This window comes from Castanea sativa, chromosome 11, assembly GCF_040712315.1.
Source record: "Castanea sativa cultivar Marrone di Chiusa Pesio chromosome 11, ASM4071231v1".
Classification (NCBI taxonomy): Eukaryota; Viridiplantae; Streptophyta; class Magnoliopsida; order Fagales; family Fagaceae; genus Castanea; species Castanea sativa.
This window is the reverse complement of record NC_134023.1, coordinates 43863877-43879201: the sequence shown is the minus strand read 5'-3', so window position 1 is coordinate 43879201 and position 15325 is coordinate 43863877. Positions and strand designations below refer to the sequence as shown.

General features: G+C 33.4%; 1 protein-coding gene and 1 pseudogene across 1 annotated transcript; one reads left to right on the top strand and one right to left on the bottom strand.

The window, feature by feature from the left end:
* Nucleotides 1-270: 270 nt before the first annotated feature.
* LOC142616555 (uncharacterized) lies at nucleotides 271-921 on the bottom strand. Its single transcript, XM_075789381.1, has one exon. The coding sequence runs from the start codon at nucleotides 919-921 to the stop codon at nucleotides 271-273; it is 651 nt and encodes a 216-aa protein (XP_075645496.1).
* A 7522-nt stretch (nucleotides 922-8443) lies between these two features.
* LOC142617530 (uncharacterized) lies at nucleotides 8444-10415 on the top strand (annotated as a pseudogene).
* Nucleotides 10416-15325: the final 4910 nt, after the last annotated feature.

Genomic DNA, 15325 nt, shown 5'->3' with positions numbered 1-15325 from the left:
CGTCTCTGGGTTTGCAATGTTAGCCCTAGTGGATTCCACGTCATCAATCACGTGTACATGTCCCTGGTCAGCCCCTACTTGCTTTGTTCTATGGTTGGACGATACTGCTCCCTTGCTGGGATCATCCACACTATGTGATCCATCCCTTCTTATGTTACTCTGGTTTGTTGCGATGCCCAATTGTGGCCTTTGGAGTCGATCCTGAGTTGCGCGCAGCCATGGACTGAACTGCTTGTCCTCCGCCCTAAGTGTCTCTTTACTATGTATCCACTAAATGCAGTCTCGCTCATCATGGTCAACCTTCCCACACCAGTAGCAGAAGATGGGTAACCTCTCATATTTGAAATCAACCCACGTCAACAGTGACCTCCCTATGTGAACCAGTCTACCTCTACATAGAGGCTGAGTTATATCCATCGATACTCGTATACAAAAATAGCCCCCTAAGCGGAAGCCTTTCTCATCAACGTCTACCTTCTCAACCACCCCTAGTATTCCACCAATCCGTAAGCCAGCTCCCCTTGTTTGGCTCATAGTGGGGAGCCCATGGATTTGTACCCAGAACGATGCCCTGCAAAACTTTAATTTGTTTACTGCTTCCCCCTCACCAAGTTTATGGAGAACCACCAAGTATTTGTTGAAAGACCAGGGGCTTAGCAAAAGGACTCTATCTAGATCTTTCTCGTCCTTAAACTGGAAAAGAACCTTCTTTTCCCCCATGTCACAGACCTCAAAGTTCTTCTTGGTTCGCCAAACAGACTTCAGAACCCTCGCCATCAATTCTAGACTCACCCTCCTTTTCGTACAAAATTTTCCGGCCAATACATACCTCATTTCTGCCATAGGTGGTGTCAAATCCACCTCACTTTCTTCTCTTTTCGACAATCGTAGACCTGCGCACTTGTTTGCGATATCGTCCATGATGACAACAGTAAGTAAAGACCAGAAAACTAGTTTCTACCGTCAAAACAGAGAGAGATGTTTGCCTAGCGGCAAGCCCTATTTTCACCTCTAGGGTTCCATAGAAGACCTAGAGAGAAGACACCCTATACATTTGTTAATGTGTAATTCCTCTCTTTGATTCTTTAAAAAAGGAGGAGATATTTTCTCATTAAATATATTGTAAATAAATAAGTTTAAGAATAAGTTTAAACCATCATACAAATTTTTAGAAGATTTTATATAAATAAATAATTAAAAATAAATAAAGAGATAGTATTATTTAAAGAGATAAACAATAATTCATCAAAAGCTAAAAGTGAGAAGGAGGAAGATGATCATGATAAGTAAGTATAAAGATTATCACACAAAAAAAAAAAAAAAAACCCCGTACAATATATCATACGTTTTATAAAATAGATAGATTAATTAAAGAAAAATTTTATGAGGGAAAAAGGAAAAATAAATAATTTATTAATAATTTATATCTAGTTTTTTTAGGAAAATTTATATTTAGTTAGTGTTTAACTTTTTATCAATAAAAATATATATTCTATAAGTATATAATTAAAAATTTTGGATATTTACCTTTGGTGATTAAAATGAGTCGTGGGATTTGAGATTACTCCAGATTTTTATCATTCCCACTATTTTAGCCCACAGATTTGGTTTATTCCTACAAGATTCACCTTGACTCTTCTTATATATATAATCATCCCCATGAAAATGTTTTTCTTATGAGTTTTTGTTTATTTATTATTATTAAGAACAAAGTAGTACTAGTTAGAATTATTTCAAAATGCTAAACCGCATACCAATGTCTCTCCTGTCAAAAAAGGGTAAGTATGAAATCGAATTGCAGGGTGTAAATATTAAGGTAAGTGTTGTTGATACTGCTTCTATGGTTGATGCTAAGATAAATGAGTAACAATCTTCATTAAAGGCTTTACTGATTCATGTTGTAGGAGTAGGACTCGATGTTATGACTGTTCCAGTTGTGTTGGGACTAATTGCTTGGTCATCCAAGTATGCTACTTAGACCGTTTTCCTTGTTCCCTCTTGCAACAATCTAATTCAATTCGGAAAAAGCAAAATATGTTTAAGTAGTTCTAAAATGATAAAATCTTGAACATATCTATGTTATAATTAAATTACATTAACTAATATCCTATATGTTTAATAACCCATAGCACCACTACAGTTGAAAATTTCCACGCCTAAGCATGGGTTACACACTAGTATTAACTAATGTATAGCCCCGTGCATATGGACGGATACAATTAAAAACAATCGCAATTACACGATTTAAATTATACAATTTTTTTAGAAGAAATTCAAATTATAAATGGTATTAGCTTACATATTTTTTAAACCATACATTTTAAAAATATGTAATGGTTTCTCATTTTATATATATATATATATATATATATATATATATATATATATTTATTTATTTATATGTAAAATTTAGAATTTAATTGAGATTAGACTTTTCAGTTTTTGTACCCAATAATTCACTTGCTACAAAATTTTAAAAAATAGATGAAGACGTGACACAAAATTAGACTTCAATTGGATTTGGCTTCTTTGATATTTACACTCAATAATTCACTTAACACAAAAATTAAAAATTAGATGAGACACATGTCACAAAATTGAGAATCTAATTGGATTTTCTTTAAGCTTTGGCTTTTAATATATATAGACTATAATTACACACATATATGGATTCAAATTATACATAGTTTAAGAGTTATACATTTTTTAAGTCATAGATGAGTTTTACTCTCTCTCTCTCTCTTTTAATTTTTAATTTTAGAATTTTTTATATACGCATGATTTGGCTCTCTCTCTTTCTTTCTTTTTCTTTTTTCCTTTCTTTATTAAGTTTTTAATGGTTTATTTATAGGCAAAACTACACTATTAGTCGCTTAAGTTTATCCTATGAGCACAATTGGTCCCTTAAATTTTAAGTGAGTGCTATTAGTCTTTTAAGTTTTAAAAATGAGCATTGTTAGTCATTCTGTTAACTATTGTTAATGTTATTCACTATGTGGCTAACGGAATAATTACGTGGCTTCTTTAATTGAGTTGGTCCAATACAAAGCAACTTAGTCAATTAAAAAATTATGTAAGCTCCAACCCACGAAAACTTTTTTTTTTTCAAGCAAAAACAAAAGAAGCCAAACCCAAACCCACGCCTCCTAACCTTCATCTATCATGGCCATCAAAGCTCGTGATGGTCATCCACCTCTTTCACCCAGCTGAACCCATGAGTTTAGGTACAAAATTCTACAAATCTATTATTCCCCAAGATAGCCCACAAAAGGAACTTACATAAAAATCCAAAAATGAAGAAGAAATTTTAGGTTGATAGAGAGAGATCTTAGTCCGAAATTGGTTGAAGAGAAGCAGCGGCTAAGGAGGAGGGGTGGGCCACCTTTGCTTCTCCAACGTCGACGCCGTCAACTAGAGTCATCGAGTCTTTGCATGATAGCTTACTAGTATGTGGTGGCTGACACAAAATATGAAGGCAACTAAGGTTTCTGTCTCTTCTTTTTCTTTTCTTTTTTGAGAGAAAAACAAAATGGACTTAACTTGATGTAGTCAAAATGTTGGCTTTAAAACCGTGAACGTTATTGGACTGCTTTATTTTCAAGAAGACATAATCCATCTAGTTCTAATTCTAGTAACAGACTCGCTTTTCACCCACACTGTATGGCAGAGGGTCAAAGGTTGACGATGGAGAGATGGTTGTGATTAATTTGGGATGGAGGTGGGAAAGATAAGCGTGACGATTGAGGAGCACAGAGATTGTACCATTTGTTTTGCTTATATGGACCTGACTTTTTTTTTGAGAGAGAGTTTCAACTTATGGGCGTCTGATCCTGATGATAGCTCTTTATCATCAGATCAAGACATTAATCAATTTTTGGTGTAAGTAGGGATTGAACCCCAGATCTCTTATTCAACCATCAGAGACTTTACTAGTTGAGCTAACTGGAACCTACTATATGGACCTGACTTGGATTTTAATTGATGTGTCTTATTTTGATTGGTCTAAGTATGTAAAAAGATGTCACATATTTTTTTGTTAGCCACATGTACAATAATACTAACGAAAGTTAATAAAATGACTAATAACACTCTTTCTTTGAACTAGTGGCAGCTCCAGGATTTTTTTTTAAGGAGAGTCAGTAGTGGCAGAGCTAGGAATTTGTCATAGGAGCGATTAAAAAATAAAACGATTAATTTTTTTTTTGTATATAAAACTTTCATATTATATACAATAATCTAAAATAAATAAAATTTAGTACACAATACAACTATATCGTGTAATAGTCTAAAAAAATTATTAATAGTTTAAAGATTAGTAAGACAACAACCATTGAATGCATAATAACTTTTTGTATTTATATGTAATATTAAATAAATAAAAATATATGAGAAAGATGAATAATAAATTGTACAATTTTTTTTTTACCACCGCATACCCTTGGTGCGATGGTTACCCTACAAGTATAAGTGCTTGTGGGGTGTGGGGGGCAAGGTTTGGGGTTCAAGTATATAGGAGGGAGTTTCACACACATATACACTTAGATTAGGCTAGAGTAGAAATTCTATCTTATATTATAATAATAATAATAAAAGTGTACGATTTTTTTTAACTATACACATGGTCACTCTCTTAGAATTGGAGCAAGCAAAGATAAAAGCTAAGAAAACTACTTGATCAAAGAAAGATAAAAGCTAAGAAAACATAGATTGGAAAAAGAGAGAGAAAGAAGTCACAGATATAAATATAGATCAGTTGGTTGAAACATTAGTGTAATTTTTTGCTGATGAAGAAAAAAAGTGCAAGGAAAAGCAGCTTCATTTTGTTGTCAACATAAAAGTAAGCCAGAGCCCCAGATAGAAGGTTTATTTATTTATTTATTTTTAACGAACAAGCAAAAATTTGAAATATTTTTTTCTTTATTATAAAATTATAGTCAAAATGCAAAACTCACCTTCTAAGTTTCAGCACTTTTCATTTCAATCCTCTAAGTTTGAGTTTTGTCATTTCTGTCCTCTAAGTTTCATTTATTCTCAATCAAGTCATCCCTTAACAATCTGTTAAATGTTGTCGTTATCTCTATTAAAAACGACGTTTTGTCATTTTTAAAAAAATTTAATTTTAATTTATTATTTTAAGAAAACATTAATTTCAACAACAAAAAAAAACCTGAAATTATACTAAGAAACGACGAACATCATTGAAGAACAAAATTGAATCCCTACCTGATACCCTGGCCCAATTCTGAGGGATTGAGAAAGAGAATGAGAGATACCACAAAATCTCATCGGAATTCAATTCCGGATATCATAAACTCCCTCCCTTAAAAAACAAGGATATTACATCGTACTCTACTCAGAATGCAAAACCACTCTCGAAGATCATCACCAATTCCTTGGAATTCATCGACGGAGTTCTCGGCTTCTAGATCTCTGGTTTGTAAACCGATACTTTGGCTTGAGTCAAGCAAAGGTCGAGATCGTTGGGTACGATTTGTTCAGCTTGCCGATATACCTGCGTTTTTGCGAGACTTTGGGTCAGGAATTTGAGCTTAGGTCCCAGAGATTCCACATGTTCGTACAGGTCACACTAACCTTAGAGACCTTGTTTGAGCTAGAATCGGTGCACCGGCTGTAAGAAGCTCAAGCATTGGACGCAAAGTACCATCACGTAGGACGATCTCAATTGCCGCCTATTTGTACAGATCAAGTTTTAGTGCCAATATGTTCGTAAAGATCGAGTTTTGGCTCTCATTATATGTTGTAGTTGTGCAATCTCTCTTTCTCTCTCTTTCCCCATCTTTCTCCCTCTTAATCTCTTAGTATCAGGTGGGGATTCAATTTTGTTCTTCAATGTTGTTCATCATTTCTTAATCTAATTTCCGGGTTTTTTGAAAAAAAAAACAAATTTATTTATCAAAATTAACGTTTTCTTAAAATAATAAACTAAAATTAAAAAAATTTTAAAAAAAAATGACAAAATGGTGTGGCTTTACTGTAGATAATAGCAATAACTAACAGATTGTTAACGAAGGACTTGATTGAGAATGAATAAAACATAGAGGCCTAAAATGACAAAACTCAAACTTAGAGGACTGAAATGAAAAGTGGTGAAACTTAGAGGGCGAGTTTTACATTTTGGCCTAAAATTAAATATTTTAAAAGTAGTAGTGTTGTTGACACAACACTTGCACAAAAATTTCACAACAAAATATAGGTGGCAAGTTGTTAAAGGTAGATAAAAAAAAGTGATATATTAGCAAAAAAGAAAGATAAAAAAGTGATGTCAATTGTGAGTCAAAATAAAAACTAGTTACAATTTGTCGCTTACCCTCTATTGTAAAATTATTGTGAAAATAGCATTAAAATGATCATATTCAAGTTTATTTTAGCTAGATTTAAAAAAATTTATGGTCAAGGTGTTCAAATATTTATTTTAGGGAAGCCAAAACAATTTTTGTAAAAGAATTTATATATTAGAAAAAATTCTAGGTTAGGGGGTGGCCAGCACATAATGCCACCCTTTCTTTAAACTTGAGGAACCAATAGTGCTCACTTTGAAACTTAAGGGACCAATTGTGCTCACAAGGTAAACTCCAAGGACTAAAAGTGTAATTTTGCCTTATTTATATTATACCATTTGTCTTTTGCACAACATTAACTCACCTAAAACAAAAATTTTTAAAACTTAGAAATGATACATGGTGTAAAATTAGATAACAATTGTAATCTGATTTAGAATTTAATTAGATTTTCTCTCTGCATTGATTTTAATTATTTATATAGTCATAAATGAGTTTACTCTCTCTCTCTCTCTCTCTCTCTCTCTCTCTCTCTCTCTCTCTCTCTCTCATTTTTTATTTTTTATTTATTTTTATTTTTGAATATGCACATGAGTTTATTCTTTTATTATTATTATTATTATTGGATTTTTGATGATTTATTTATATTGGACTCTTCGTCTTTTTCACAACATTAACTCATCTATAACAAAAATTTTAAAAACTTAGATAGGACACTAAAGCAAAATTAGACAATAATTAGAATCTAATTTAGAATTAAATTAGATTCTCTCTCAGTTTTGACTTTAATTAGTGTAAGAGTTAGAGAAATGCTACGTCCACAACACTTTCACAATAAATTCTAAGTGGTAGGTTGTTACAGGCTATAATTAATGACAAAAAATTAATTTCAATGATGAATTTAAATTAGAACCAGTAGCAACTTAACACCTAGAATTTGTGTGAAAATATTGTGAATATAGCATTTCTCAAATAATAATAAATAAATAAATAAGCAATACACAAAAAAATTCACAACATTTTTCACAAGTTGAATTGACAAACTTTTACTAGTTCTTATCTAAGTCCATCACTAACATCACTTTTTTACTTATAACTGTCAATCTACAACATTAACAAGTGTGAAAAGTTTTGTAAATTTTTTTTTTTTTTTTTTGTATAGACTTTGCAAAAAAAAAAAAAAAATCTACGTAGTTCATATTAATTAGTAGTAATTTTCGCATATAAAAAAAGACAATAAAGTTTAAGTAATATTTAATTTTTAAAAAATATATTTAAATATATAAGAGGTCTCAATTTTAGTTTTAGCCTTAGGCCCACAAATATATTAAGCCACCCCTACATACATAGCGTATAAAAAGCAATGGGTCTCACCCTTATTTTATATATATTTTTGCACTTTTATGTACGAAAAGAAGTAACTTCTGCCTAGAATCCATTAAATTGAAAATTTCTTAGAGAAAAAAAAAAAATCAAGCTTGAAATTCAAAGCAAAGAATATTTGATTAGAGAAAAAGCAAAGAGAAGAGAGAGAAAGTGAGAGGGCTTACCGTGAGAAAGAGAATATGCCAAAAAATTATGTTTCCCACGGCTACAGAAGAATATAATATTTATAGGAGATGCAACGAGTGACAAAGAGATTGTTTTCCAATTTTTTTTTTTTTGGGAAAACAAGTTATAAAGAATAAGCCTTATTTTTATTAAGGTTTTCCATTAACTAAAGATTGTTTTTCATTGACCTTTTTTTTGTGCTACTAAACACGGAAAAATATGAAAAACTATCTTTACAGAAGGTTTTTCTGCGAAACAAACAAGGCATATATATATTGATTACAATTGCACATATATGGATTTAAATTATGCTTGGTATAAGAGTTAAATATTTTTTTAAGTCATAAATGAGTTTTACACTCTCTTATTTAATTTAGTTTTTTTATATACACATAAGGGCTCTAGCCGAGTTTCTAATAAGGGTCCGTTTGGAAAGAACTTATTTTGCTGAAATTGAAAATTAAAAATATTGTAGCAAAATAATTTTTAAATGTATAAATAGTGTTGTAGAACCTATTTTTAATGAAAAAAATAGCTAAAAAGTGAAATTTGTGGGATCTGTAAACAGTACACGGTGCATTATGGAAAAGTCATTCTCGTTCTTTACTCTTACCTTCGAACTCGCTGCTTCGCTCTCCGATCTGCCACTCCACCTCCGTGACTTCTCCTCCTTTCGATTTTTGAAGTTCCGAAGCTAAGCCAAAACCAAACCCGACCCACCCCAGTTGGTAGCTGAGGCTGTGTGTTGTCTTTGTGAAATCCGTAAAACAACATCCTCTCTTCTTTTTATATGCAATCCTTTGATTATTAGAGTAAGCCTTCCATTTCGTGCTTTTACCTCTTCTCATTATTGTTCTACTATTAGAGAAAATGCGAAAACCTCATATCAGAACCAGAATCAGTTGTTGAAATCTGTGAGAGATCACTGCAAATTTGGAACCTTTAAGAATCTTGATCATGCCTTAGGCCTGTTTGATACAATGCTTCACATGCACCCTTTGCCTTCCATTGTCGATTTTACTCTATTGTTGAGTGCCATTGCAAGAATGAAGCATTACTCCATAGTCATTACTCTAATTAGAGATATGGGCTCCTTTGGAATTACTCCCGATGTTTATACTCTCAATGTTTTGATTAATAGCTACTGCCATTTGAACCGGGTCGATTTTGGTTTCTCTGTCTTAGCAATAATTTTGAAACTTGGTTATCAGCCTACCCAACCTACTCTAAACACTCTTCTTAAAGGTCTCTGTCTTCAAAGTAATATTTCTAATGTAATTACTTGTGGGACGATAGTAAACTGTCTGTGTAAGATTGGCAAGACTAGTGCGGCTATTAGGTTGCTCAGGAAGCTTGAAAAAAGGAATTTTGAACAAAATGTGGTGGTCTATAGCTTGGTCATTGACAGTTTATGTAAGGACAGATTGGTAACTGAGGCTTTGAACCTTTTATCTGAAATGATGAGTAAAGGCATTCAGCCAAATGTTGTCACTTACAGTTGCGTAATTCAAGGACTATGCAATTTTTGCCGGTGGAGGGAGGCTGCTACCTTGTTGAATGAGATGGAACAAAGGAAGGTCATGCCAGATGTACAAACATTTAGCATATTGGTGGACACACTTTGCAAGGAAGGGATGTTGACTGAGGCAAAAAAAGTTGTTGATGTGATGATTCAAAGAGGCATTGATCCTGACAAAGTCACTTACAATTCTTTGATTGATGGTTATTGTTTGCAAAACAGACTGGATGAGGCAGTTAAGATGTTTAATATGATGGTTGAGAAGGGTTGTTCACCCAATGTGTTTAGCTATACCATATTGATAAATGGATATTACAAAAGTAAAAAAATTGATGAGGCAATGCGTCTCCTTTACAAAATGTCCAACAAAGGAATGACTCCCGATGTAGTGACTTACACCACTCTTATTGGTGGGTTTTTTCGAGTGGAGAGAGTTCAGGCTGCAGTAGAGCTATTCAATACAATGCGAGCTTGTGGCCAACATCCAAATCTCCAAACCTATGCCATCTTGTTAGATGGATTTTGTAAGAATAGGCAAATTGTTGAGGCAATGGCATTGTTTCAGGAGATGGAAGAAAAAAAGTTGGACCACGATATTGTGTTTTACAACATCTTGATTGATGGTTTCTACAATGTTAGGGAACTTACAACTGCAAGAGAAATCTTTAGTGGTCTTTTGGCAAAAGGGTTGCAATCTAATGTACGGACTTAATGATCAAAGGATTTTGCAAGAATGAACTAATTGATGAAGCAGGTGAGCTGCTTGAGGAAATGGATAGCAACGGTTGTTCACCTGACGATCGCACATATAACACAATAATTCAAGGGTTATTGCAACATAGTGAGACATCAAAGGCAATTAAATATCTCAAAATAATGGTTGACAGGGGTTTTTCAGCAAATGCGACCACTGCAACCATGTTTATTGACTTGCTGTCATCGAATCAAGTAGATAAAAATATTCAAGAATTGCTTCCGAAGTTCGTGTGAAGGTTTTTTAGGTTATCAAGATCAAGGATAACATTCATATTTAACCAATCACAAGTCATTATGCGAGTGATGTATATTTGCTTCAGTAAAATTTAATACTTTTTATGAGATGGTATTTCTTTCCAATTCTGTGCACTAGATTGTTTGTTCCTTTTACTATCCTATCTTTTGTTGGTGATTTTGTTGTACACTCATTTTGTTGCATTAAACCCTTTCTTATGGATAGGTGTTTCAATTTTTTTCTAATGTATGCACTCCCTAAACCAACCCCAAATTCTTAAACCATTAGTGATTAGGTCTGCACCAAATTAGTTCTTGAATCAGTTTTAGTTTTACAAATGTAGTCTAGTTGTAATTTGCTTATCAAATTTAGAGCCCATTTGGATAGGCTGTTTATAAAACCTTAACGCACGTTTTAGACAAAACGTGATTTGCCAAATCGTTTGGCTCCACAAAATCAGCACGTTTGCGTTTTCAAAATCCAGATTTTTCACGTTTACAAAACACTGCTAAGCTTTGCTTTTTCAAAAATGCAGATGGGTTAACTGCTATTTTTTTCTTCAAAAAATCAAAATAGTGCCAATACGATAAGAAATACCAGCTTTATCCCTTCCCTGATGTATATCTCATCTTCTATTTTCTCAGTTAGTCTATACTCCTCCATGTATATCTTCTACTCTGTTCTCTCTGTCTCCACTAGCTCTCAATTCTCTGTTCCTGCTTCTGCTTCGTTCTTCATCTTGCTTACCAGGTAACAATTCTCTGTTCCTCTTTTGCTGAATATATGTTATAGATTTGGGCTTTTTACATGGTGAGTTACATGATTGTTTGAATTTGAAATCAAAAGTTTAGAACTTATTTTGGTTGAGAGATTTGTTGCTTCTGTTGTTTTTGTTTCTTCATGGGTTGTGGATTTATTTCGGTTTTTGGTTGCTTTTGAGACCTGCCCATTTTGGGTTTTGATTATAATTATTGTTTTATATTTGTAGACACATAGATACCATTAGAATCAGACCCCTTTTTTTTTTTTTTTTTTTTTTTTAGTGTGTTGGGAATAAATGGATAAAGGAGTTTTCCTTATTATGTTTCTCATTCAAGAATCATGATTGTGTTTATGGGCTTTTGATAAAAATTCAATTTTTAACATTCTTTAGTGATGAAAAGCTTATTGGGTATTGTAAATGCACTTCCAGTATAGTGTTTGTGTATCCTCTCTATGCGAGGTGGCCCTCTGAGTTTGACAGATTTTGGAATCTATTTATGTGTGCTGCTGGGGAGTTGAGGGTTAGATATGTCTATCTCTATGTGCTTGTAGTGGGCATAGTTCTGATAACAAAGGGAAAAAGAGCAAAAATTACAAATTTGTTGGTTTAAAAGTACAAATTTTTACATAGGTTCTAAAAGTATTACAACTCAAAAAGAATTATAGTATTTGGTACTGAGTTTCAGATTAGTAGGACTAGGAACCAAAGTTTATTCTTCTGGTGTCCAAGTGGTTCATAAGCTTCTAATACATTTTTTTTTTTGAAATGATTGAATGGTGATGAATTGGATGTGATCTGATTGCTATTGAACTGTGATCTTATTAATCTAGAGATATATTTCTGCTGTGGGGTTGGATTGCTAATAGGCAAGCTGCACTTCCACATTGCAGCCAATCCTATGTTTCATGAGAGGATGAAATACAGAGAAATTGACTGACATGTTGTGCGAGATAAAGTCATTGCAAAAGTAATTAGATTGCTGCACATTAAGACCAAGTCACAGATAGGAGATATGTTAACCAAGATAAGCCTAGTTAACATCCATTCCCCTGCTAATCTTGAGGGGGAGTATCAGAGAATAGAAGACAAGAAGTTTAAATTAAAGCTTAATCCTGGTCTAGAAGAGAGAAAAGAAGAAGAAAGAAAGCAAGTCAAGCTAGTTTGAATTTCTTGTAAAATAACAGTAGTTTACTTGTATAAATCAAAGCTAAAGGTCGTTTAGTATTAGATAGTTGAATTATATATACTAGCCATGTACACATTGTTCAATATGGCAATATATATACAGCTTCCATACCCTTAGGAGTATGATATTTACTGGGCCTCTGACTGGCTGAGATGTTGTCCAGGACTAGGATGTGCAGTGGAATCTTAGCTGCTGCTCTTTTTGATTTTTCCCTGGAATTAATTTTCAAAGATGAAGGCAATCCCGATTCCCCTCTCTACCACCTTTTTTGATACACTGCGCTGTGCTGAGCATTATCCTCATATCTGAGCGTGTAAATGCAGATATGCAGAGAGAGTTTGGGCAGGAGGTGTTTATAATGAGGTGTGTTTCACTGTGTTATTTGCCAAAATTTTGACCTGGGATACATGTTCTTCATATCTTAATTCTGTGGAAAAACATGCAGCATAATAAAGGAAACTCAGCAGTGATTGGCAGTGAACTAAATTTTTGTTTTCATTATATTTTGTCACTCTTGATCAACTTCAAAATTCAAAAATTGAAAACACAAATCATATATTTCAACCATGGTATAGAATAGTCTAGTTGAGAGGTGGGTGGGTTTTGAGTTCAACTACAGTGCTCAAGTTGAACTACTGTTCAAACTACTCCCCTCCTTGCACCTTTACAGACTTTTTTATTGACATTTTTACCCAGCACTTTCTACCAATGATGATAGAAGTAGAACAATCAACCCTAAGCAGGTGAGTTAGTAACGGTTATAAAAATCTTTAATTCATTGACTGTAAAATGTAACATTTCTTTCATGTTGGAGTAATGAGATTAAATGTTCATGTCCCACTGCATACTTGTCAGCATCACTCAACTAGCCCATGCTCTCTTATTTCATTTTGTTATTGGAGTTGTTTGTCCCTACATCTTTTAATCAAAATAGTCATTTTGTCCATTATGGTACTAAAATTAAATTTGAATTCTGTAAACACTTGATTGCCAGTAGAATAAATTATGACAGAAATGAAAATCAAGACTTACAAGTGATTTATATTGTGTTGCTCTTAGTCTTTGCTTATTGGAACTTTTCTTTTTCCATCCCAAGTGTATTTGAAGCTTTTCTGTTGAGCATGTTGCACTGTTGTTTGATGGATGATGACCTGGAGTTCTGCCTTGTTATGGAGCTAATCATGCTTGTAGCTGTGAGGAAAAATGGCTTCTCTGAAATTTGAAATTTTATTATTAAACTAACCTAGTGGTAAAAAGAGGTGGATGAGCTTGTTTGGTCAAGCTGGTATCTTTTATTTTTATTTTTATTTTCGGAGAAATAAGCTGGTATGCTGATGTTCTTATGGTCTTGTGGCATGAAAAAGTGGTTTATAACATGCATACAAGTATTGCGATGCCAAATTTCTGTACTCTTCTTGAAGCTATATACTGATTGTCAATGATGTAGAACTTTAGTTAGCCACTCAAATTTGTTTGCCACTTGTAGGAAATTGTGTGTTCCTGTGCAATCTTCTTGACTGAAAACACCTGGCTTTAATAACTCAAATAGTTTCATCTACAATGCAGCCACTCCACTTAAATTTCTCTGCCAATTGCTGGATGCAATCTTCTTAATTGAAATACCTGGTTTTGATAACTCCAATAGTTTCATCAAAGAAACAGGCACTCCACTCCATTCCACTCCAATAGTTTGATAAATCTACTGTTCACAGAATAAACTAAGCTCCAGAATAGCTGCAGTTGATGCTCGAATATAATCTCAATCCACTCCCCCTCCTTTCACCTCACAAACATTTTTGTTTACATTTTTCCTTGGCATTTTGCTACCATTGAAGCTATAATAATCAGAACTGACAAACCTTTAATTCAATGGCTGTGCACGTACACTTTCTTTCATGTTTGAGCCATGAAAGATGGGAAGATACTCTTGTTGAAGCTATATATAGTTGGTTGTCAAAAGTGTAGAAGTTTAATCAGCCATTTAAAATTTATACATTAATCTTCATTTTTACATTAGAGACCATAGTGCTTGTAAAATGGCCCTAATTATCATATTTCTTTGACTTTAAATTAGAATGAAATGGCTCCATTAATGTGGCACATAACTAACTAAGCACAACAGGAGGTAACATATGGGAAGATCATTACAGATTCTTCAGGACCCATACAGTTATTTATAATTATTATTTTTTGATCAGTAGGGTCCATACAGTCATTAAAGGAGGCAGTTGCCTGATAAGTCACTGTTGGCATAGTTGTGGTCAAATGTTTGTTGGGTGGCTTGATGTTTTTCACCATTTTTTTGTACTACAAAACCAGGCCACATACCATATATGTTGGATGTCTTAATGATTCTGAAGTTGTTTTGAACAACTGGCTAGTTCTTTTAAGTATTTCGACTTTTTTGGTCAAATGACAGCTGCATCTTCAATTAAATTCCCCCATTTTTTGCATCCTACTGTGGTTTAATGAAGGATGAGCAAAGGAAAAAACAGTGAGAGGATCCCTGTAATGCGAGCTAGTAGCTGCTCAATTCTGCTTGGATTTTGCTCTAGTTGTTAATTGTATTATTCACTTGCAAGAATTCTTCAAGCTGCATGTGGAGATTGCTTGAAATTCATTCAAATTAGGTATTTATAACTATCTTAGCAAACAAAAGTCAATTTCATGAAGCATAATAGGAAGATGAGAAAACTTCATATAAAGGTGGTGCTATAAAAGGTTTGCAGCTCATTGTCTCGCTAAATTTGCAGCTGTTCATAGATCTACTGTTTGTTGTAATTTTCATACTCTTCCTGCTGCAGTCTTGGATGCCTGCAGGAAGGATACTGCTTCTACGTTGTTTAAATAATATGCTCGGTTTGTTTGCAAAAACAACACTTAGAAGTGATTAGCAAACAGAATCCTACCTCTTGGCAAGATGTGGCAGGTGCCTCGGTCTACTGCAGACATATGAAACACCATTGTGAGGAACCACATCTCCAAGACATTAAATTTAATATGTGGTAGATGTGTT

Excerpts from the sequence above, each read along its gene's own strand:
- LOC142616555 (XM_075789381.1), bottom strand. The coding sequence starts at position 921 with ATGGACGATATCGCAAACAAGTGCGCAGGTCTACGATTGTCGAAAAGA.